Source organism: Leucoraja erinacea, chromosome 24 (genome assembly GCF_028641065.1).
Source record: "Leucoraja erinacea ecotype New England chromosome 24, Leri_hhj_1, whole genome shotgun sequence".
NCBI lineage: Eukaryota > Metazoa > Chordata > Chondrichthyes > Rajiformes > Rajidae > Leucoraja > Leucoraja erinaceus.
Genome location: NC_073400.1, coordinates 16143007 through 16168589, shown reverse-complemented (window position 1 = coordinate 16168589; position 25583 = coordinate 16143007). Strand labels below are relative to the sequence as shown.

At 41.4% G+C, this 25583-nt stretch overlaps 2 protein-coding genes across 2 annotated transcripts; both read left to right on the top strand.

The window, feature by feature from the left end:
- The first annotated feature begins 621 nt into the window (after positions 1 to 621).
- On the top strand, positions 622 to 6777 carry LOC129708536 (protein FAM107B-like). Its single transcript, XM_055654336.1, has 4 exons — positions 622 to 648; positions 2444 to 2625; positions 4093 to 4237; positions 5697 to 6777. Exons 1-4 carry the CDS (start codon positions 622 to 624, stop codon positions 5811 to 5813), a joined length of 471 nt encoding a protein of 156 aa, XP_055510311.1. The 3' UTR covers positions 5814 to 6777.
- A 10947-nt stretch (positions 6778 to 17724) lies between these two features.
- Positions 17725 to 23390, top strand: gpr25 (G protein-coupled receptor 25). The gene has a single exon (XM_055654601.1). It carries the CDS (start codon positions 20546 to 20548, stop codon positions 21647 to 21649), a length of 1104 nt encoding a protein of 367 aa, XP_055510576.1. The 5' UTR covers positions 17725 to 20545; the 3' UTR covers positions 21650 to 23390.
- Positions 23391 to 25583: the final 2193 nt, after the last annotated feature.

Below are 25583 nucleotides of genomic sequence, written 5' to 3'. Positions count from 1 at the left end.
ATAAAGAGAGAAATCATTGTTTTCTGATATCACGTCTGGGACTTCAGCCAGTTTGTGAGCAGTTCATTGTAGCAACTTAACTAGGATTCTTTTTCAATGCACAGAAATAATCTCAGATGAATTTGTGTTATGTTTTCTGTTAACATAAATATTTAATTTTAATTTATGGAAATACTACCTCTTTAAAACATTTCATATTTTCTGTGCACAATTTTAAGGGCAAATTAACTATTGCAATCTAGAGCACAGGCACATTATTTCCTGAGTAAACTGATATCTCTCATGAACCAAATGTCAACCTCCATTCCCTCCATGTGCTTATCCAAAAGCCTCTTAAATGGCACTATCGGATCTGCCTCCACCACCACCCCTGGCAGCATGTCCCAGGCACCCTCCACTCTCTGCGTAAAAAAACATGCCCTGCACATTTCCTCTTTACTTTGACCCTCTCCCCTTAAAGCTATGCCTTCTAGTCCTAGACATTTCCATCCTGGGAAATAGGTTCTGACTTCTATCCCATCAATGTCTCTCATAGTTTTATACATTTCTGTCAGGTCTCTCCTCAACCTCCAATGTCCCAGAGAAAACAATCCAAGTCTGAACAATATCTCCTCACAGCAAATGCCCACTAATCCAGGTAGTGTTCTGGTAAGCAGAAACAGAGAACTGCAGATGCTGGTTTGTACCAAAGATAGACACAAAGTGCTGGAGTAACTCAACAGGTCAGGCAGCATCTCTGGAGAAAAAAGATTGGTCATGTCACGGGTCGAAACTTTTCTTCAGACCTCTTCTGCCCTCTATCCTAAGCCGCCCAATTCTTCTTGCAATGGGGGATCAGAACAACACACCATACTCCAAGCGCGGTCCAACCAAAGTCCTACAAAGTGCATATTGGCTACCTGACTCTTGTACTCAATGCTCTAACCATTGAAGGCAAGCATACCATATGCCATCTTTACTACTCTATCTGTTTGTGCAGCTACTTTCAGGGATCTATGGATGGCAAGGAGAGTGATAGAGTTATACAGCACAGAAACAGGCCCTTTGGCCCAATTTGGTAACACCGACCAACATGTCCTATCTACACTAGTCACACCTGCCTGCGTTTGGCCTATATCCCTCTAAACCTATACTATCTATGTAACTGTCTAATTGTTTCTTAACGTTGCAATAATCCCTGCTTCACCTACCTCCCCTGGCAGCTTGGTCTATCCACACACCACCCTTTGTGTGAAAAGTTACTCCTCAGATTCCTCTTAAATATTTCCCCCTTTACCTATGTCCTCTGGTTCTCAATTCCCCTACTGTGGGCAAGAGACTCTGTGCGTCTACCTGATCTATTCCTCTCATGATTTTATACATGTCACTAAAATGTTATAATAATGTCACATCTATAATTAAAACATTCCCTGATTATAACTAAAGCAATTTATAAAACCTATCCCTTTCTTCAGCTCTGCGTGTCTGCATGTGTTTATATGTGCGTGCGTGTACATGTCTTCACAGGCTCATGCCTGCACTCGCATGTTTTTCCTCTGTTCTGAAGCGTTCCCAGCAATTTTGTTTCAGATTTATAGGGACCTCAGTTTAGTTTTCTTATTTTAATTCTTCTCTGTTTGAGTCAAAAGTTATGTTGTCAAACTGACAACATCAGCATAATATATTTTGGGGATAGACACTAGGCTGAGACCTTTGGCAATCAGAATAGCCAAAATCAGTGCTTTCTTTGTACACTCAATGTACTGGTATGCACAATTAATGATCTTAAGGAGAATCATCGAGTTATTCGCATGAAAACAGGCCCTTTGGCCCAACTTGCCCATGCCATCCAAGATGCCTCATCTACATTAGTCCCACATGCATGCATTTGGCCCATATCCTTCTAAACCTTTCCTATCCATATACCTGTGTATATGTCATTTAAGTGTTGTTACAGTACCTGCCTCAACTATCTCCTCTGACAGCTCATTCCACATACTCAACATCTTATATGTGAAAAATGTATCCCTCAGGTTCATATTAAATCTTTCTCCTCTTACCTTAAAACTTTCTGCTCTGGTTCTTGATTCCCTTACTCTGGGTAAAAGACTCTGTCTAATCCCCTCATGATCTTATACACCTCTACAAGATCACCCCTCATCCTTGTGTGCCCCAAGGAATAAAGTCCTAGCCTGCTCAATCTCTCCCTGTAGCTCTGGCCCTCGAGTCCTGGCAATGACAGAGGCTGGACTGGATTGTTTTCTCTGATACACCGGATGTTGAGTTTCTTTATCTTGTATTTTAATTTAGCAAATAATTAAATTGCTTAAATGAATTATTGATACACAGAATTGATACGCAATCTTCCACCTGTATAATGATTTTATCTCAAACAAACTATCACAACCAATGTTCAATAGTAACATGTATGCGACACTGGTTCTCAACACCTGCATAACACTAGTTGTTCACTATAGGATATGCTTGGAGTGGTAATAAAGAAACAGAACTGGGACTAAAGAAAGCCGATGTAACTCATCCAGATGGCAATACTGAGCTCATTAGACCCAGGAAGCTATATAATCCTGTGAAAGACTCCAAGAGTTATCGGGCTCTTCATTGTGAATTAGTGTTAAACCACAAGAGGTGAGTCTTACTTAATGGTTGATCTTGTATACTGGACCTGTGATGTTTATTTTTGTTCTGTGAATGTATCTCAGTTAAACATTGCAAAGACAAAACCATTGCCTTTAGTTCCATTGCCATTGTTTACACAAATGCCAGAGATTTCAGGAATCAGTGGATAACATTAAATCAGGTAATACTGATAACATTTGAACATAGAATTCTCCAATTTTAGCTAACTAACCTATAATGAGCACCTCCCCCCGCCATTCTGACCCCCCTCCCCCCTTTCTTCCTCTCTTCCCTGAGCACAACGTGGATGCACGCTCATATCTCACTCCTCCTCTCCTCTCCACCCCCTTACCCTATCCCCCATATCCTCCATCTATATTATTTCCTCTGGTTCAGATTTCGTATTTCTATCCTTATATCCTGATCCCACACTTTTTGTTGTTTCATCTCTGGCCTTTGTCCAACTATCTGCCTATCAAGAACCCCTCTCACCTGTATCCACCTATCATTTGTCAAGCTTTGTCCTGCCCCCATCTCTATTTGAAGGGAGAGACCTCAGAGGCAACCTTTCCACTCAAAGTGTAGACTGTACCTTGAACCAGCTGCCAGAGGAGGCTATAGAAATTGAGACAATTACAACCTTCAAAAGACATTTGGACAGATACATGGATGGGAAGAGTTTAAAGGAATATGGGCCAAATGCAGACAAATGGGACTATCCCAGAACAGGCAAGTTGGGTAGAAAGGCATGTTTCCACACTGGGTAATTCTATCATTCTATAACTCTACAACTAATGGGATTAAATGGAAAAAAAAAATTCTACTTAAAATGTAGTAATTTCTTCTCATTCATTTCGATGGAGGTGTACACACAGACTCAGTGTGCAGAATTTCCCAGTCTGAAAGTGTGGAAATGTTTGGTTATTTCTACTGTCTGGTTGGATTCAATGGGAAGTCCGCACAAGGAACGCAAGGGAAGCCCTTATTCTAAAGTTATGCCAGTGCTGGGACTTTGGGACTTTGATGAAGAAATGCATCTGCGACTTAGTGTGAACATTGATGCCTGGGTAGAAAATATTCCCTACTTATCAAATTCTAGGAAAATTTTGCTTATAACTCATCACAGTTGCTTATAACAGTAAAAAATAATTAACACTGGAGGCATTTGCTTTGGAGGTATTTTGACATGTGTGGAAGGTAGTGATTGATTGCAGGGCAACAGTACCTATCTCGTATCATCTAATACAGCAGGATGTGGCTTTGTTTTCAATGCTTGAAAAATAAACTGTCAATTATATTTTATTTCTCAGCAATTATAGTAAATGTCCCTTTTAAAAAACTAACGAGAACTTTGCAGCATCAGTGTGTAACTTAAAGTTGACTTCACAAACATTGAATTTAAACTTTAAGGGTCAATTAAAGTATTTTAGAAACTGCTATATAAAGTAGTACAACTTTTTAAATTCTCTCTCCCAGAGGCTTTGCACTCCCGAACAAACCCGAACTCCAGCGAGTGATGGAACAGAGAAAATATGATTTATTAAGGGAACAGGAAAAAGCTCAGAGACCCCAAACCGATTTTGAGCAAGAACTTAACAAAAGACACCAGAAGCTGGAGCAGGTAGGTACATTTTGACTCTGCATCATTTCACCAAATCGAAAATCAATAATGCAGTTTCAATTATTCAAAGTTTCTACGACAGTTCATACAACAAAAGTTATTGCTAAGACACAGGTGTGGATACATATGTGTATCCATTTATACATTTTCAACTGGGGTAAACCATGCTTCACTTTCAATCCCACAGTGCTTCCCAAATTGTAAACCTAGCAATCTATTATCTTTCACTAAGAAATGAATGAAGTACCAACGACAATTTATACTTGTGTATACGCTGCTATTTTTGGCTATTAAACTATGTGCACAAAATAAGTTCACTGAATTGTTTTCCACTTGTTTCCATGATTGTATCAATACTATTGAGTGAAAGTGTCCAAATTGATGCAAAGATTGCAACATTTTCAGTAAGCTGTGCCCAACATTTCTTAACGCTCATGTTTCCTGTGACCATCTAATGCTGGTGCTTTATTGAATTTTCCTGCATTGGATTTCATGACCTCAGGACTGTCAATGGCCCCATATCAGAATGGACAATCTGCATTTAGATGGTAAATGATCTGCCCTGCACAATCAGTACAATCTGTCCTCAGCTTAACAAACATCCTTCAATTTGTTTTGTCCACAAGTTGGAAAATGAGACCAAAATAAAATCACTCAATATACTAGTAATAAATGGCTTCAAAATCCCATAAAACTGATAAGAAAGAACAATGACTAAAAGTGGAGAGGGAGTGAACTACAGGCTAGATGCAGGCAGATTATTCCCGATGTTGAGGAAGTCCAGAACTAGGGGGTCACAGTTTAAGGATAAGAGGGAAGTCTTTTAGGACCAAGATGAGACAATCATATTTTACACAGAGAGTGGTGAATCTGTGGAATTCCCTGCCACAGAAGGTAGTTGAGGCCAGTTCATTGGCTATATTTAAGAGGGAGTTAGATGTGGCCCTTGTGGCTAAAGGGATCAGGGGGTATGGAGAGAAGGCAGGGATGGGATACTGAGTTGGATGATCAGCCATGATCATATTGAATGACAGTGCAGGCTCGAAGGGCCGAATGGCCTACTCCTGCACCTAATTTCAATGTTTCTATGAACTAGAGTCATTGAGTCATACAGCTTGGAAATGGGCCCTTTGGCCCAACTTGCCCACGCCGACAAACACGTCCCATCTACACTAGTCCACTACATTATCTGTGCACTGTGGATGGCTCAGTTGTAATCATGTATAGTCTTTCCGCTGACTAGATAGCACGCAGCAAAGCAACACTATTTCTCCCCATCAGTAAAAGGTCCAGCTCCACTTTGAGTTACTTGTACACGGCTTCCCTTCAGTCTCTGTTGTTCATTAGACCATATTCACCCTTACATAGAGGGTAGAAGGGTTGCAGTTATGCATATTATTTTTTCAAACTGTTTAAAATTCACATTGTTGATGAAAATCGCTTCACTTTTCATCGACAGTATGAGGAGGAACAGCAAAAGTTGGAAGAACAAGAGAACGTGCCAGAGTTTGTCAAAATCAAAGAAACATTGAGGACAACAAAGAAAGGAAGTGCAGAGAATGGCCAGATGATCTAGTCAAATATGTAATGACGATCAACATGTGGTGTGCCTCAGTGCTATATATCCAAGTCCATGGAGTGATGGGAGAGAAGGAGCTTATCGCTTCCAACGTTGAACGGTCTGATCTCTGTCAACATTTGGCCCATTTTTCACTTCAAACACAACTGTGCCCAAAATTGAACATCAATCATTTTTATCATCTGGCAATTGATCAATCGATTTGGTTGTTCTCAACTTTTTACATCTATGTTTCTCCACAGCTGTAGACTATTTAAAGGTAGACAAAAATGCTGGAGAAACTCAGCGGGTGAGGCAGCATCTATGGAGCGAAGGAAATAGGCAACGTTTCGGGTCGAAACCTTTCTTCAGACTTTTAAACCCCGAAACGTTGCCTATTTCCTTCGTTCCATAGATGCTGCATCACCCGCTGAGTTTATCCAGCATTTTTGTCTATCTTCGATTTTCCAGCATCTGCAGTTCCTTCTTAAACAGTAGACTATTTAAAATTTTGTTTCAGTCATTTTTGACAGACATAAACCATTTTGTCGTGGGATATAATCTACTACAGGTCAGGATACCTGTTACTAAACAACTGTATATCGCTTTCCCGATAGCCCAATGATTTTATAACTGTTTGCAGAGATACTGTAGTTAACTGAATGTGACCAGATCCTGAATGGGTTTATTGGAGCAAAGAAGTAAAGCTGTTTGTACAATGCTTTTAACTAATTAAAATAACTTTGTTTTATTAGCTTGTTTCTGTGTATTGTATTCCAATCACATGAAAATCACATATTTGACAACCTGTGGTTAAATGTTGACAGAGCAATAGTGTACTACAAATGTAAAACTGACATGAAAAATGCCTCTGGTTTTCAGGCATCGACATAAGCATGAGTAGTTTTAATCCATCATCTACTAGTGGGACAGCACTGGATTCAATTGGAGACACAAGGAATTGCAGATGTTGGAATCGTTGGTAGAACACAGTGCTGGAGTAACAGCAGGTCAGCCAGCATCTCTGCAGGACATGGAGAGGTGACGTTTTGGGTCAGAACCCTTCCTCAGACTCATTTGGATGCTAATCACTGCTAACTTTCAAATTTTTAGAATAATTGCAAGGAATGCAACTATGTTACACAAGTTCAGAAACTGTTAGGAGTCTAATACATTATTGTAGCAAATGGGAACCTTACTCAGTATCTCATTCCTCTGTGCACTAACCACTTGTTTACCTGATACCTTCTATGAGTGCCTAAAGTGAAAAACATTCACTGTTTTGCTTGAAGCAAAGAGTTGTAGATTATTTGTTACCTCCAATGTGGTCTTCAATGATTATTCATGTCATTATTTATTTCCTTTGTATCAGTGAACACAATCTCATCCGGGCATGGGTGTAACAATAACATATGCCTTAATTTTCACTTATGATCCACCAAAGATTAATTGTGAAAACGGTCAGGATATGCATCAGAACCACCATAACTCAGAGGTGCAATAGCATAGTGATTAATTTGCTAGATAAGATACTGGAGTTATGCACCATCCCTTGAAGGACATGAGTCCTTTTATCATCAGAGCTGTGAAATGTAATTAAACAGAAATCTTGATATATTTTTTAAGGTAAAGCTCATATCAGTGCTGGTTATAGCAAAGATGTCGTTAAGGTGGAAAGAGTTCAGAAAAGATTTACGAGGCTGTTGCCTGGACCCGAGGGCCTGAGCTATAGGGAGAGGTTGAGCTGGCTAGGATTTTACCCCTTGGAGCACAGGAGGCTGAGGGGTGATCTTATAGAGGTGTACGAGATCATGAGAGGAATAGATAGGGTAAATGCAGTGTCTTTTACCCAGCGCAAAGGTATCGCAAACCAGATTATATAGGGTGATTTCACGAAAGGTCACAGGATCATAGATCCTCACCCACGTGACCGCAAAATCCAACTGGGGTACAAGCGTCACTTCCGGTACATGTTATTGATGCTGAAAACGCGCACTTTCACACCCGTTAAAAACCGCGAAAACGGCCCGTTTTTGAGCTGTAAATAACTGTGCCAGTCGGGGTGACCGTGAGGCACAGTTATCTTACTTTACAGTCCAGAAGATAGATAAAAACGAAGGTAAATACAAGAGGGAGCTGAAGGGGCAACAACAGCGGAAGTGGTTAGCGGACATTCGCCGTGGAGATATAAAGATCGAAAATATCGGGAATTATCGCGTTTGCTCGCTGCATTTCATCAAGAGTAAAGGCATTATTGAAATTTTATCTTTAATAATTTGTTATATAAAAAGTTGTAAAAGTGAAAAATCCGTCAGTAAAATTGCAAAATCGCCCATGGTTCTCAGGTGGGTTTTAACATGCAAAATGAAAACGCTTCTGAAGCTACATTTACCATTTAAATAATCGTAAACTATCAATGCGTGTTGAAATAAATTTTACTCAGATGCAAGCTAAGGAATGGGATAATTGTCAGCTGTTAATTGGACAAAATCAGGACATTTAATTATTTGCCAAAATATATTTCTCAATGTTTCTTGTTTGAAGCCTGCACAATCACCCAAGTACGATTTATTTTACTGGGATTTTTCACTTTTACAACTTTTCAAAAAACAAATTAAAGATAAAACGTCAATATGCCTTACTTTTGATGAAATGCAGCGAGCAAACGCGATAATTCCCGACATTTTCGATCTTTATATCTCCACGGCGAATGTCCGCTAACCACTTCCGCTGTTGTTGCCCCTTCAGCTCCCTCTTGTATTTACCTTCGTTTTTATCTATAATCTGGACTGTAAAGTAAGATAACTGTGCCTCACGGTCACCCCGACTGGCACAGTTATTTACACCTCAAAAACGGGCCGTTTTCGCGGTTTTTAACGGGTGTGAAAGTGCGCGTTTTCAGCATCAATAACATGTACCGGAAGTGACGCTTGTACCCTTTTAAATCTCTTCCTGCACAGGAGACCCGACCTTTTCTTGTCAGGTCTCCGTTGTCGTTGGGGCTGCAACGAGGAGCGGCCTCCAACAGGAGAAGACCGGGGACTCTGGTGCCGACGACTCACCTCACCGTCGCGGAGCTGGCCGAGTCCGGAGCGGGTGGAGCGGTGGTGGAGCGCTGCTGCTGCTGCGGCCCGACCTCCGGAGATTCGGAGGCTGCAACTGCGGGTCTGGCTGATGGCGGCACCGGGAGCCCGCGGGTCCCTGGAGGGAGACCGCTTTTCAGGGCTCCTGCAACGGCGACTTCTCCCGCCCGAGTTGCGGGGTTGAAGAGCTCCTGGAGCGGGGCCTTGCATCACCGCCCCGCGCGGCTTGGAATGGCCGTGGGACTCTGCGAGCGCACGCCGGGGGCTTTAACACCAAGACCCGGTGTGCGACCTTGCATCACCCGGCGTGGCTTTAATGGCCGCGGGACAATCGCCATCGCCAGCCGGGGGCTTTGACTTTGACTGACATCGGGGGGGGGGGAGAGAGTGCAGTGGAGAGATACGTTTTTTTGGCCTTCCATCACAGCGATGTGATGGATGTTTATGTAAATTATGTTGTGTCTTGAGTCTATTTGTTTGTAATGTATGGCTGCAGAAACGGCATTTCATTTGGACCTCAAGGGGTCCAAATGACAAATAAATTGAATCTTGAATCTTGAATCTTGAATCTTTTGGAAAACACTGCCTATTTCCCTCCTCAGCAGATTGAATGCCTGAAAGATGATCTTTCTCCTGCAGCTTTTATATTTATTTCAGACAGTACCAATATATATTCCCAAATCTTTCTTTAAAAAAATTGATTCCATTGTTACTATCTTCATTTGGGACTACCAAAGCCACCAAAAACATAAACAACACCTGTGCAAATTCAAAGAGAATGGAGGACTAGCCTTACCCAATTTCCTCTCTTACTACTAGGCAACAAATATTAAAACCATAATCTTCTGGTTGGATGATTCACACCAACAGGCCAACTGGCTAAAAATGGAAAGAGAAGATTGCTTGCCTTTCTCCATAGGCTCGATTGTCCTGTCTCCAATACCTCTGAATAAGTCAATGTATGATCATTACCCTATAATACATGGTACTATTCGTATCTGGCAACAGTTGAAGTTCAGTCTCAAATTGAGAGACATGTCTCTCCTTCTTCCTATTGCAAACAATCCCTCTTTTAAACCCTCTACTTTAGATGGTGTTTTCACGATTCACCCAATGGAAGAACAAAGGCATCAACACTGTGGGAGTCCTATATTGGAATGGGACTTTTTCCTCCTTCCAAGAGTTGCGGGTGAAATATACGATTTGAATACGAATAATTTTTTCAGATATCTTCAGGTTAGGGGCTATGTGAAAACATTTATGCAAGACTACAACACTGCAAGTCCAGATAAACTCGACGAGTGTTTGAATAGACATGCAGATACAGAGAAGTTGATATCCCACATTTACAATGTTCTTCAAAACATCAACACCCCATCATCTGAGGTTTACAGGTGTGCATGGGAAGATGTGATGGGTCAACAAATCTCAAATGATATATGGGACGAAAGCTTCCAATATATCCATGTTTTTCAGCGACGCTTTGCCGGCTATGGACTAATATCAGCAAAAAAACTCATACTTAAATACTGGAAAATTGCTGGTTCCTCCAGTGAAGATGTGGATTACAGAAATGACGGACGGATTACATCTAGAGAGAATCAGGTTGAATGATAAACCGGAGCAATTTTTAAAAATATGGTCACCTTTTATTGATTTTCTCGAGCAACACAATATTTGAACACAAATTTGAAATTACTCGTAGGGCTGGGTGTGCGGGCATATGGGTGGGTCGACGGGTATTTCTCCCCTCTTTTCTTTTTTCTTTATTCTCTCTCTTCTCCTTCTTTCTCTCTCATTTTAATTTAATGTCCTTTTTGGAAAGTGTTAAAATTGAAGTTGTTCACAAAGCTGTAAAATTGTACGAATGCTTCCAATAAAAACATTGAAACCAGAAATGTATAAAACGAAGAGAGGCATAGACAAGATAGACAGTCAGAACCTTTTTCCCAGGATGGTTCCCAGGAAGAGGGGCAAAGTTCAAAGGAGATGTGCGGGGTAACTTTTTCTGAACACAGATGATGGTGGGCGCTTGGAACGCATTGCCATGGGGTGGTGATGGAGGCAGACATGATAGTGGCATTTAAGAAGCTTTTAGATAAGCATATGAATATGCAGGGTGGAGAAATATGGATCATGTGCAGGCGGATGAGATTTGTTTAACTTGGCATTATGTTTGGCACTGACATTGTGGGCCAAAGGGCCTGTTGCTGTGCTGAACTGTTCTATGTTCTATGTTCGAAGACATAGATCTCTTCAAAGTTGTCTCGATACAGGGTGCTGAGGAAGCACGGGCGCAGTTTATACATAACTGCTTTCTTTGTTAACTTCTTCGCATCAAGCAAGGCAGAAAGTTTGAAGGATGTGCAGAACAAGATACATATCTCCAAAACTGTGGTTTGCAAGCATAAAACTGTTTAGGTTAGCAACCTATAGAACATGGGGAACTGAAGATAAATCAAGACAACAAGCGAGGCAGACCAAGACCAGATGCAGGTGTAAGACTGAAATGCAAACACCAAAATTTATCATAGCAAAGATAAGCTTCCAAGACGAGGCACCTCTTAAAAAAAAAACAACATTGAAATTGCTGAATCCGAACATTGTCATGCAGAACAGAAACAGGCCCTTTGACCGAAACTCGTTCATGCAACCAGAATGCCCCATCAAAGCTATTCCCATTTGCCCACATTTGGCCAATATCCCGCTAAGTCTTTCCTGTCCAAATGTCCCTTAAATGCGGTTATAGTACCTGCCTCAACTGCCTCCTCTGGCAGCTCGTTCCATGTACCCACCACCCCCTGAGTGAAAAAGTTGCAACTTGGGTTGCTATTAAATCTTTCCCCTCACAACTTAAACCTAGGTCCTCTGGTTCTGAGTCTGAAGAAGGGTCTCTACCCGAAACGTCACCTATCCACGTTCTCCAAAGATGCTGCCTGACCTGCTGAGTTACTCCAGCACTTTGTGTCCTTTGGTGTAAATCTGCATCTTTGTTCCATTGGTTCTTGATTCCCCTGCCCTTGTTCCATTTTGATTCTAATCTCTTCTATTTATCCTCTTACAATAAGGATTTTCACTGATTTCTCATCCTTAGTAGTTGGGTTTAAAATGTAATAATAATAATAAATTTTATTTATGGTCGCCTTTCAAGAGTCTCAAGGACACCTTACAAAAATTTAGCAAGTAGAGGAAAAACATGTAAGCGGAATGAAATAAATAGTAGAGACATGACTAGTACACAAATTAAAGACAGAATTCAATTCAAAACACAATATGAGGCAATTCAAGCACAGATGAAAAGGGAGAGGGACGTGGGGCTAAGGATAGGTAGAGGTGAAAAGATGGGTCTTGAGGCGGGACTGGAAGATGGTGAGGGACACGGAATGGCGGATCAGTTGGGGAAGGGATTTCCAGAGCCTGGGAGCTGCCCTGGAGAAGGCTCTGTCCCCAAAACTGCGGAGGTTTGACTTGTGGATGGAGAGGAGACCGGCTGATGTGGATCTGAGGGACCGTGAGGGTTGGTAGGGGGAGAGGAGGTCAGTGAGATATGGGGGGGGGGGGGGGGGTGGGGGGGCAGATGGTGGAGGGCTTTGTAGGTGAGGACCAGGATTTTGTAGGTGATTCGGTGGGAGATGGGAAGCCAGTGAAGTTGTTTGAGGACTGGAGTGATGTGATGCCAGGATTTGGTGTGGGTGATGAGTCGGGCGGCTGCGTTCTGGACCAGTTGGAGTCGGTTGATGTAGGTGGAGCTGATGCCAAGGAGAAGTCAGTTGCAGTAGTCCAGTCGGGAGGAGATGAAGGCATGGATGAGTCTTTCAGCAGCGGGAGGTGTGAGAGAGGGTCTGATTTTGGCGATGTTGCGGAGGTGAAAGAAGGAGGTTTTAATGACATGGCAGATGTGAGGCTCGAGGGAGAGGGTGGAATCAAAGATCACGCCAAGGTTGCGGGCCTGGGGAGATGTACCCACTAATAAAAGGCCAAACATGTCACAATAACTGGGAAAGCTTTCAGCGTTCCACATTCAACTAACATTGGCCTTCCATGGCAAGAATAAAAGACCAGCTCACCCCGTCTCCTTTGAATGCCTACAAAACCCACAGGGAAAAGTCAATTATAGTACTGTGAATTTTAGATTGCCCCAATGCATGGAGTTCAAAATGAGATTGTCACTGTATCTCACTGGCATGGAGATACAGAGGACTGCAGATATTGCAATCTTGAGCAAAACACAAAGTGCTGGAGGAACTCAGAGGGTCAGGCAGCATCCTGAAATGGTCAGAAGGCATTGGAGATCGGAACCGTTCAGATTGATTGCAGTCAGTTCTTCACAGTCCAATCAGTCTGTAGAAGGAACCCAAACTGAAATGTCATCTGTCTAATCCCTCCACAATTGCTGCCTGACCCACTGAGTTCATTCCAGCACTGTGCTTTGCATAAGATTAAGGGTCTGTCCCACTTTCACGACCTAATTCACGACCTCTGCCGAGTTTGCCCTTGACTCATACTCGCAGCATGGTCGTCACGAGGTCGTAGGAGGTCGTAGGTAGGTCGTAGCAGGCCGTGATGCTAGTCGTAGGTACTTGTGGCATCAAGTGGGTTGGGGCGTTTTTTCTAACATGATGAAAAATGTCCACGAGTAAAAAAGGTTGTGAATTAGGTCGTGAAAGTGGGACAGGCCCTTTAGCACAATCAACAACCACTCTCCACAATCAATTCAAAATGACCTGCCTCTCTACAGAGGTTAATGCTCTCCTCCATCACCATTGAGATTTAAACAACTTTCTCTTCATATTGAACATTGTGGAAATGGGGCAATGTATGGCATCAACCTTATATTAAAACCAACCTTGCAGATAGTGGAAATTTGAAACCAATCAGCAGGTCAGACAGCAACAGCGGAGGGAAAAACAGAACTAACAAAGAATTAGTGAAGAAAGATTCTGACCCAAAACCTCGTCTGTCCATTCCCTCCACAAAAACCTGCCTGACCTGCTGAGTTCCTCCAGCACTTTGTATTTTGCTGAAAATTCCAGCATCTGCCATTCTTTGGTTCAGGTCAAAGACTACTCAGACTCCATTGTGTCAGATATTCACTTTAATGGCTAATCTTTGAATTTTTTGCAAGACGAATTGTTGATGGTGTGTCACGAAAACTAGGCATCTGCATTAGCATAAAGCTTGGTTTAGTTTAGTTTAATTGAGTTTAATTTGTTATTGTCATGTGTACGGCGGTACAATGAAAAGCTTTTCTCTGTGTGCTATCCAGTAAAAAGAAGAGTGTACTTAAATACAATCAAGCTACCACAGCGTTAAGATAAAGAATAAAGGGTACAACATTTAGTTCAAAGTTATAACTTGAAGTTTGACAAAGTCTGATTAAAGAAAATTCAAAGATCTCCAAAGAGGTAGGCAGGAGGTCAGGACTGCTCTCTAGCTAATTATGAAGATCAGCAAAGAAAATGAGGAATTTTGAAATTAGTAGCATTTATCAAGAAGACAGTGTGAGCTTCAATGATTGGCTTTAAAGTAGAATTGTCTACTGGAACGGAAAATAAGGAGAGGCAGAAAGTTGGAATTAAGAGGCACAAGAAAGCAACAGTAATATGATCTTGTGATCCACACCAAGACTTCATCAGCACCCTAATTGGTTTAACTCTTCCTAAACCAGTCACTCTAAAAGCCCTGTCCCACAGTATGAGTTCTTTCCAAGAGCTCTCCCGAGTTTGCCCTGATTCGAACTCGGAGATTTACGGTAATGGCCACTCGTCGGTACTCGGGGCTCTCGTGAAAATTTTTCAACATGTTGAAATATCTTCATGATTCTTCCCGTGCTTACCTTCCATTAGCGAGTCTTCCTGAGTACCTGCCGTTAGCTTTACGAGCCGCTAAGAGACGTCCCCGGGCTCCGACGTACCCGCTACGATCATTCTCCATGCTTACCACGAGTTTGATTTCTTTTAAATTTGGGAGAGCTCTTGGAATGAACTCGTATCGTGGGACAGGGCTATAAGACTATTTGTAATTGCTTTACCAAAACTGCTGCGATCAGGTAACTCATTTTTGCTGGAAAATTCGTTATTTCGATGATTGTACAACCATCAAAACTGGATGAAATTAAACAAAGACTGTGACAAGACTATTTGTCAAAGTTGAGAGGTGTTGTGATAACTTTTTTTTGAAAATTGTACGTGGTTAATTAAGCAAATAAATTAAAAAATAAGATTCTAACAATATTTTAATCAAATGACGAAAAAAGTTGCAGAAACCACACAATGTTCAATTTTTTATGACGTGCATATGATTTTATGATTTTTCTTTATTTAATAACAATCTTTATAATTTTATTTTGTAATTTATTATCAGTCAAGGACATTTCACTATTTCTTGTAGTTGGGGTAAATCATGTCAATACTTCCTACGTTCTATCATACATTTTCTGTCTGATTTTCAATACTTGATCATTTCTAAGGAGTGTTTTGGTATCATGCTTGAAGATTTGAATATGATGACATTTTATTTGGGCTGCGAGATTTTAAAGCCACATTTTAAAGTCTTCCATTGCTTTATAATTAGAATTTTTAAGACTCTTAAAAAAGGAGCCAACATATTCAATGACCTTCCCCACCCCGGCCATTCCATTTTCTCCCTGCTCCTGTTGGGAGGAAGATACAGAAACTTGAAAGCGCACACCACCAGACTCAGGAACAGCTTCTTCCCCTCTGTTATCAGGTTTATGAATGGTGCGTCCATAAGCCTGGGTACAGTCCTGTTCTTCAAACCTGCCCCTTTGTGGACATTGAACTTTTTCTCTGGAACTGATGTGCTTCAATGTTGAGAACTATATTCTGCACTGTATCGTTCTCTTTGTTCTACCTCTTTATATATGTGAGTTTGGCTTCATTCTATTTGTGTAAAGCATTATCTGACCTGTTTACATAGCACACAAAAAAAGAGCTTTTCACTATACTCGGTACACATGATAATAATAAACCTAAACCTAAGCAAAGAGATTGAAGCTGATGCATAAAAATGAGTGTAAATCATGACTAACGAGACTAAACATGGGAGACATGAAGTAATAATAAAGAATATAAGCAGTGAACCTAAATGAAAATGACGCAGTTGAGCTGACAAAGTCCAAGACTGATTAAAAGCATAAATGTGCAATGAGATTGGAAATTCATCACAGGGGTAGTATGGGTTGAAATGGAAGACCAAGATTGGCAGCATAGTATTAAGATTAAAAGAACAATTCTGAGAGTTCCAGGAAAACAAAAAAAAATTAAGTTGGGCATGGGTCAAAAACAAAGAAAGTAGAAAACGTTTCACTGTGCCTCGGTACACATGGCAATAAACTAAACTAAAAACTAGATACTTGTACCTAAGTTAACAAAATGCACTAATATGGGTAAAGTTTGGTACTAACAATTTGAAATCTTTGGTACCTCAGAATTTTATATATATACTAGACCAAGTGGGACCCGTTGGGACCCGTCATTGTGAGATGGAGCACTGCTGATGGGCAGTTTATGTAAATGAGAACTCATTGTGATATCATAGCTAACTGCCACTGCAAGTTCAAGTGATTTTTTCTCAAACAGGATTTTGTAAAGTTTAAAATGTGAATAACTTGGAAAATATACCATCAATCTGAACAAAACGTGATACACCACACCACAGGACAATGGTGAGTAAAGTGGTCCAGAAATTGTAGCGCTATCCTGTACCGTTTTGGTGTAATTTCAAGATCACACACACACACAACACACACACACAGACACAACACACAACACAAAACACACAACACTCAACACACAACACACACACACAACACACACAACACACACACACACACACACACACACACACACACACACACACACACACACACACACACACACACACACACACACACACACACACACACACACACACACACACACACACACACACACACACACACACACACAACACACACAGACACAACACACACAGCCAAACAGAATCACACGCATAGAACAAACAAGATGAGAGTTTTAGTAATATATAGATATCTATCACAAATCTCACTTGGTACTGGCATTTAAATTTGAAAGTTTTATTATGCTTAGTCTTTTTGTATGCAATTCTTTTTCATAATTTGGATCCTTGTTGCTTTGTTTTAGTACTTTATTAAATGGATGCAGTTTAATTCATAGACTAAATATGCTTCTAATTTAATGACCCACGGTTTTAATTAGTGGGAAAGATATAGATTACCTACGAAAATTAGAATAGTGATATCAGGGAACGAATTATCCTAATAGCAGAGAAGAAAAGGATTTGGAAGTGTGCTTTCTTGATGAATATGTTCCTGTTCTGATGGGAAAGAAAGGCATAGTCAGATCCGGCACAAAAAAAAGACACAAAATAACTCAGCGGGTCAGGGCCTGCTTCCATGCTGTATCTCAAAACTAAACATGGCTTTCCACTGTACCTCAGTACATTTAACAATAAACTAAAACTGAACTAAACTGAACTGAATTGAACTAGGCTTCTAGTTTCATCATCATTGAGAAAGTATTCAGAGTTAGGCACAAAGTGCTGCAGTAACTCAGTGGGTCAGGCAGCATCTCTGGAGAAAAGGAATAGGTGACATTTCAGATCCAAAAGATCACCAATTCCTTGTCTCCAGAGATGCTGCCTGACCCTCTGGGTTAGTTCAGCACTTTGTGTCGGTCTTCGGTGTAAATCAGCATCTGCAGTTCCTTCCTACACAAGTATTCAGAGTTGTTCTTCCTAAGCAATTAAATGCATTTTAAATTTGCAAATTAAAATTAATAATGGTCTTTTATTCGTTTGTTTTTTTAGTAATATGTACTCAGATAAGACACTGATTTTATGTGATAGAAGGCAACAATAGACAGATTTAACCAATGTGCTTATAAGGACAGAAGATAGACACAAAATAGTGGAGTAACTCAGCTGGACAGGCAGCATCTCTGGAGAGAAGGTCGAGACCCTTCTTCGGAGTTATAAGTCTGAAGACATATAAATGCTTATAAGGGCATTTTTACCGAATGAGCAAAACTATTTGTGAACATGTCAAGGGTTGAAATAATACATTGTGCAAATATTTAAATGTTAGTAACAAACTGAGGTTGCAATCTCTGACCACAGATAACTGCATCTTAGCTCCTGATCTGTGAGCTGCATGAACAGTGGTTATGAGGTTTTATTCTGTTGCTTTCCGGTGTTGTAAATAACTATAGTACCGCTGCAGAATTCTTTATATCACTTCTTTACAATCTTGAGATTTACAGCCATATTACAATCATGTCAGTGTACAGATGTCGTTAAACTGGAAAGGGTACAGAGAAGATTTACGAGGATTTTGCTGGAACTTGAGGGCCTGAGCTGTAGGCAGGAGGATGAGGGGTGATCTTATACAGATTTGTGAGATCAAGAGAGGAATACATGGGGTGAATGCACAGAGTCTTTTACCCAGAGAAAGGGAATCAAGAACCAAGGGCATAGGTTTAAGGTGAGGAGGGAAAGATTTAATAGGAACCAGAGGTGCATCTTTTTTTTACACAAAGGGTGGTAGGTGTATGGAACGAGCTGCAGGAGGAGGTAGTTGAGCCAGGTACTATCACAATGTTTAAAAAACATTTGGACAGATACATGGATAGGAATAAGATAGGTTTAGAGGGATATGGGCCAAGCACAAGTAGTGGGACTAATACAGGAGGGGCAGGCAGGTGGGACTCACCCCATCAGGTGGGGCTGGACAATGGCTGCCTCGCCAACAGGCTGCTTCATCCCTCATAAACAATTCTCTTTTTATTGTTTTTTAGTCTGTAGTCAAATGTTGTTTTAGTTTATCTTTAGTTATGTATTATGTGGGGGCTTTTTAATCTCTTTCCTTGACGGAGATGCAACTTTTTCCTTATCGTATCTCCATCTGCACTGCGGCCTAACATCGTGGAGCTGGTGGCCTCTTGCTGGGAATCGACCTTGGGAACCCAAGGAGAGGTCATTCACCTGCCCTATGTGCAGGAAGGGATTCACTCAGCCGTCCAACCTCTTGACGTACCTGAGAGTCCACACGTGACTGCTGAACCCTAAGTGTTGCTGGATCCAAGATTGAACCATGTTTCTTCTAGTTCAGTTTATTATTGTTACGTGTATCGATTGTTACGTATACGTAAATGGCTGTGAACTTTAACATCGTGGAGCTCGCGGTCCCTGGTTAGGGGCTTCGGGAGCTTCGATCGCCCCGACGCGGGAGCTTCAATTGCCCCGACTGCAGATGGTTTGACTCCCCCGACTTCGGGAGAAAAGAAGGAAAGAAGATGAGACTTTATTGCCTTCCATCACAGTGAGGAAGGTAGAGGAGCTGCTTATGATAATTTTTTATGTGGTTCCATGTTTTGTTGCTTATCTGATATGACCGTACGGCAAACCAAATTCCTCATGTGATTTACATACTTGTTTTGTTTTCATACTAGGCTAATAAAATCAATTACAATTGCCATCTAAGTTAGTTTCATTCGCCACATTTGCCACATAAACATCTAACCCTTTCCTATCCATGTACCTGTCACAATGTTTTTTTTTAATGCTGTTATAGTACCTGCCCCAACTACATCCTTCAGCAGCTCATTCCATGTACCCAATAACTCAGGTGAATTATTTGCCCCTAAGGTTCCTGTTAAATCTTTCCACTCTCACCGTAAATATATGTCCTCTGATTCTTAATTCCGCTAGCCTGGGTAAAAGACTATGCGCGTTTACCTGATCTATCCCCCTCATGATTTTATATACCTCCAAACGATTACCCCTCAACCTCTCCCTATAGCTCAGTCCCTCGTGTCCTGGCAACATCCTCGTAAATCTTCCCTGCACTCTTTCCAGTTTAAGTTGGGGGCATAATAAATTGATGAATTAAAGGAGCAGAATTCGGCCATTCGGCCCATCAAGTCTCTCTACCATTTGATCATGGCTGAACTATCCTTCCCTCTTGACTCCATTCTCTTACCTCCTTCACAAAACTCATGACACCCACACTAATCTAAAATCTATCAATCTCCACCTTAAAAATATATCCATTGACTTGGCCCCCACAGCCATCTGTGGTAATGAATTCCACAGGTTCACCACCCTCTGGCTAAAGAAATTCCTCCTCATCCTTCTAAAGGTAATATTCCTTTTAGTTCATTTTAAAAATTTTTGTCCCATATAAAATGTGTTCCATATTCAATTCAGTCCCATATAAAATGTGTCCCATATAAACAATTGCTAAACAAAAGTTAGCTTTGAGTTGAATATCTATAAAGAAGTAAGAGAAATTAATGTAATGAAGTGCGTGGCTTAATTGCTGAATTGCTCCTCCCCTTAGTTTACTGACACCTCTTGCATAGCCAAGCCTTCCCTGGTACATTCGTAGTGTAAACAGCATCAGTGTGGTTAGATCGAAACGACTTTAAAAAGACAGCTCGATCCTTTAGATTTTACTTCACTTCTCAAGATCAGCCTGACTAAGTAGCTCTGAAAGGATCGTTGCACTTCAAAAAAACTGTTCTGTTCCACCTCTGTGGGGCGAATTCAAGGAAGTCGCTGACGTTCGTTGCTTATTGAAATCTTACACTCAAAGTGAAGAGCAAACTTGCAACAAATTGAACGAAGATGTCCACTGAAGAAGAATATTTCAGCCAGACCGATGCCTATCCATCTTTTGAAACTACTGATCTTAATTATGATGATTATGTCGATGACATAAATGGACATTTCTGTCCGCACGGGGAGTTACCTCTGCTAAATATCTTGATCTCAGTCCTCTACTATGTGATCTTCATTGTTGGATCGTTGGGAAATGTAATTGTCATTTTGATCATGTCCTTCAAAGAGAAGAGGCGGTGGAGATTGGTGGACACTTACGTGATCAACTTGGCCATTGCAGACCTGATATTCATCTTCAGTTTGCCCCTATGGGGGGCCTCAGCTGCCCACTGTCACCAGTGGAACTTTGGAAATGAGCTCTGCAAACTTAGCAGCTACATCATTGCCGTCAACAAGTACTCCAACATATTTTTCCTCACCTGCATGAGTATAGACCGGTACCTGACCATCGTTAAACAGTTGGACTTCAAACACGTCAGGACTCAGAACTACTCCATGAAAATCAGTGTTGTGGTCTGGGTCACGTCCATGCTGCTCGCCATTCCTTCCGCCTACTTCAGACAACTTCATCAACTCAACGCAACCTACTGCAAAGAGGACTCGACTTCTCATTTCTACCGAGGGTTCAGCCTGATCGTTATCTGCCCGACCTTCGTACTGCCTATTGTTGTCATCCTGTTTTGTTACTGCTCCATACTCAACAGACTAAGGGACCATTATGTTCACAGCAAGAAACTTCTCCAGAGAAGAGAGAACTCCTGGAAAATCATCCTTGCCATCGTGTCTGGGTTTGTCCTGTCCTGGTTACCCTTTAACATTTTCAAGGCTATCGATCTGTGTTTGCAGTTCAAGGAGGTAGACCCGTCTTGGCGGGTTGTTGTCACACGTGGCTTGGCCATCGCTTCTTGCTTGGCCTTCATTAACAGCTGCATGAACCCAATCATTTACGCTTTTCTTGACCGGAATTTCAGGTTGAGAACCAGCCGCCTGTCTACTTGTGTCTTTGGCAGCATCAGGAAGAGAAGTAACAGTTTTGGCTCCCTGTCAATACCCACAGAAAGCAGCACCTTTCCAGAAAGTCCAAAGCCTAACCCTTACTGCATCAACTGAGGAGATGCACAAATAAAGCCTTTCGGTAAAAAGCATGCAGACTTACCAAAGCCGAAGATTAGTTTAATTTAGTTTAGTTTATCATTCTCATGTGCAATGAGGTAAAGTGAAAAGCCTATTTGTTGCACACTAAGGTTTGGTGCCATCTTAAGAATATATCCATAAATCTCCGTACTTTGTGGGTTTTGCAGAGACATTTGAAAAATCTTTATGCCAATGTATCTATAATTGTGAATATAACCGTGAAGATATCTAAAGCTTTGGTTAGCCTGAATGATGTTTTGAGTCATATTTGAGCTGGATTGTACGCTAATCTATAAATGCAACCTATTCTACTATGTGGAATTTAAAATTGGAGTTTCTTTCTTGCCATGTATCATTTATCTTTTAAACTGAATTAAATAAAAGTACCTGTTTTCATCAGACAACTGTTTTTTTATCCTTGTTTTTTTTTTCGACTTCTCGGGCACTCTTGAAACCAAATCAGATGACCCAGTGATAAGAGGGGTCACAGGAGAGGGCGGACAGGCTGGGTGGGATATGGAGTGTGGTGTGGAGGTAGACGAGATTTAAGCAGGTTTCAAGGATTCAGATCAATGATGGATGAAGAACACTCAAGTAATATCAAAGGAACAGGAATGACACATTTATTAAAACAATTGGGGCAGCACAGTGGCACATCAGTGGAGTTGTGGCCTTACAGCGCTAGAGACTCGGGTTCGATCCTGACTATGGATGTTGTCTGTACGGAGTTTGTACATTCTCCCCGTGACCAAGTGGATTTTGCCCGGTGCTCCAGTTTCTTCCCACATCCCAAGATGTACAGTTTTGTAGGTTCATCGGTTTTGGTAAAGATTGTAAGTTGTCCCTAGTGTGTAGGATAGTGCTAGTGTACGGGGTGATCGCTGGTCGGGACGGACTCAGTGGGCCGAAGGGCCTGTTCTGCATTTTATCTCTAAAATAAACTAACTAAACAGTAAAACACAGTAAAACTACTCTTAAATCTATAAACAAACAGTAGCAAACAACATATAAGCACTGAGTCTCACACATACTTCAACTTCAAAAGGTCACAACAGCTTGTCAGGAACTACTTTTTATAGCAGCATTCTCTTAACGGCTGTAGGTTCTAGCACCATGGTGAAGTCCCGTGATACGTTTCATTGAATGCATTTGCATAATTACTAAGCCCACAATTCTACCCAGGTCTAAAACTACAGCTGACTATGCTTTTCTGTTGACCACCTGTTCTTCCCGTGCTGAGAACAAGGGTTTTTGTTACGTCAGTGACAGAGCACATCCTGATAGTCTCTGAGAAAGAAAACTTCATCTTAGGGTGGCACAGTAGCGCAGCGGTGGAGCTGCTGCCTTACAATGCCGGGGACCCGGGTTCGATCCTGACTACGCGTGATGCCTGTACGGAGTTTGTACGTTCTCCCCGTGCTCTGGTTTCCTCCCGTAATCCAAAGATGTTCAGGTTTGTAGATTAAGTAGCTTCGGCAAATTACCCCTAGTGTTTAGGATAGAACTAGTGTACGGGAGATCGCTGGTCAGTGCAGAATCGGTGGGTTGAAGCGCCTGTTTCCACGCTGCATCTCTAAATTCCAAAATAAAACTCTAAAGTAAATGTTTTAATGCTAGGTGACCTTGCAGCCATGGATAAGAAGTCGTATTTGTTTTTCTAGGTGAGGCCAAGTATTTTCCCCAAGCATCTAGTTTATTTATCCAAGCAAGCATGCTTAGCTACCATGCAGTGCTGTTGGATTACGTTGATGCGCTACAATGCTGAGAACTATATCCTGCACACTGAATCTTCCCTTTGCTCCACCAATTCTACTTGAGTTTGACTTGATTGTATCTATGTATAGCGTTATATGATCTGATAGAAGAGCATGGAAAACAAAGCTTTACACACAACAACAATAATCTTGAGAATTGAAAAAAGGAACTGCAGATGCAGGTTAATGCACAAAAGGACACAAAGTGATGGAGTAACTCAGCAAGTCAGGCAGCATCTCTGGGAAACATGAATAGGAGACGATTTGGGTCGATTTCCTTCTTCAGAGGGGTGGTCCATATCCCTCTAAACCTTTCCTATCCATGCACCTGTCCAAGTGACTTTTAAATGCTGTAATAATACCTGCCTCAACTACCTCGAGGGTGGAAGACGTCGCACATAACCGAACAGAATGGCGAAAGTTTGCTGCCCAATGCATTCAACAGTGTGGGAGGAACTATGTCTAAACAAGTCAAATACCTCCACATACCCACCACCCTCTGAGTGAAAAAGTTGCCTCTCGGGTTTGTATTAAATTTTGTCCCACCAACCTCAAACCTATGTCCACTGTTTATTAATTCCCCTACTCTGGGTAAAAGACTCTATGCATTTACTCTGTCTACTCCCTTCATTCACCTGGTCACCACATTCATTGTTGGAAAAGTAGAACTAGATAAAATAAGTATAACTAGAAAGATAAGTATCAGTCCAAAGAAGGGTCTCAACCCAAAACATTGCGTATCCATATTCTCTCTGGCTGTTATTCCAGGACTTTGTTGTCTTTGATCGATAGATAAATACAACTTCAGCTATCTTACCTGCTTTAGTAGTTTCTATAATTTAAAAAAATCAATGAATCTTTTAGTGACCGTGTAAATGGAGAGAGATTCTTTAGAAAGAGAAACTTTGCTGTCAGAAGAAATGAACTAATATTAATACACAGTGCTAGTCACATCTACAAAGCATTCACAATGTAACCACCTTTGATGTCATTATAAATGTAACCATGAAAATAACCTCCTGAATATAACCACAATCAAGAACAAGCACTGAAATCATTTTCCATCTGATACCCAGAAGCACTAGTGAGAATACGTGGCATTCCTCAAGTAAACAGGTCAATAAAATTGAAGAGATACAAGTGGCGCAGTTGTTGCTTTATGCCCCTGTCCCACTTAGGAAACCACCTGCAACTTCCGGGAACCGCACGGAAACCTTGGGTGGGGCGCAAAGTCTCCAGAGGTTTCCGTTCAGGTTTCCTAAGTGGGACAGGGGCATTACAGCTCCAAAGACCCTGGTTCAATCCTGACTGTGGGTGCTATCTGTATGGAGTTTGCATGTTCTCCCTGTGACCGCGCGGGTTTCCTCAGGGTTTTCTGCTTTCCTCCCACATCCAAAAGACGTGCATGTTTGTAGGTTAATTTGTCACAGTCTGTGTGAGTACGGTGTACCCATTCCTGTGTTTCTACTCTGTGCTGCTATTGGGTCCAAGCTATACCCGTTACATAATTTGTTTCTGCAAATTGTCCCCAGTGTGTAGGATAGAACGAGTGTACGGGCTGGTCGGCACGGACTTGATGGGTCGAAAGGCCTGTTTCAATGCTGCTGCCTGTTTCAATTTTAGTTCCTGAACTAAAGCTAAACTAAATTGAAAAGAGAAGGAAATTTACGCTGGAACTTTAAGTTCTCCGTCAAAAAAACCCACTAACGAAAAACATTTAAAACCTGAGGTTAAACAGATTTATCAGTGCATTTGATCAAATGCAAGTCTGAACGGTTAAAACGATAAGAGGAAACTAGCGAACATTGGGCCAAAAGAGGTGACTCATTCTGCAAGTTCAGAAGTTCGTATAAAGGTGTGGAGGTAAGTGTTTGAAAGCCACCAGGAGATATGAAATGACTAATCCTCAGTGAGAATCAAGCTCTGTGATTTGGAGAAAACAGCGGCAAATATTTACAACTTAGAAACTTAGAAGGGTCTGAAGAAGGGTTCTGACCCAAAACGTCACCTATCCATGTTCTCTAGAGATGCTGCCTGACCCGCTGAGTTACTCCAGCACTTTGTGTTCCTCAATGAGATATATTTGAATGTTGAATTCATTAATTTTAGGAAACTTACACTTACACCCCCTTCCTCTCGGTTTCCCCTCCCTTGCC

Bases quoted from the DNA above. Each gene is read 5' to 3' on its own strand.
- gpr25 (XM_055654601.1), top strand. From the start codon at position 20,546: ATGTCCACTGAAGAAGAATATTTCAGCCAGACCGATGCCTATCCATCT.
- LOC129708536 (XM_055654336.1), top strand. From the start codon at position 622: ATGCCCACTAATCCAGGTAGTGTTCTG. The intron at 2,626-4,092 runs GTGAGTCTTACT...TCTCTCTCCCAG, and splicing joins TTAGTGTTAAACCACAAGAG to AGGCTTTGCACTCCCGAACA. The intron at 4,238-5,696 runs GTAGGTACATTT...TTTCATCGACAG, and splicing joins GACACCAGAAGCTGGAGCAG to TATGAGGAGGAACAGCAAAA.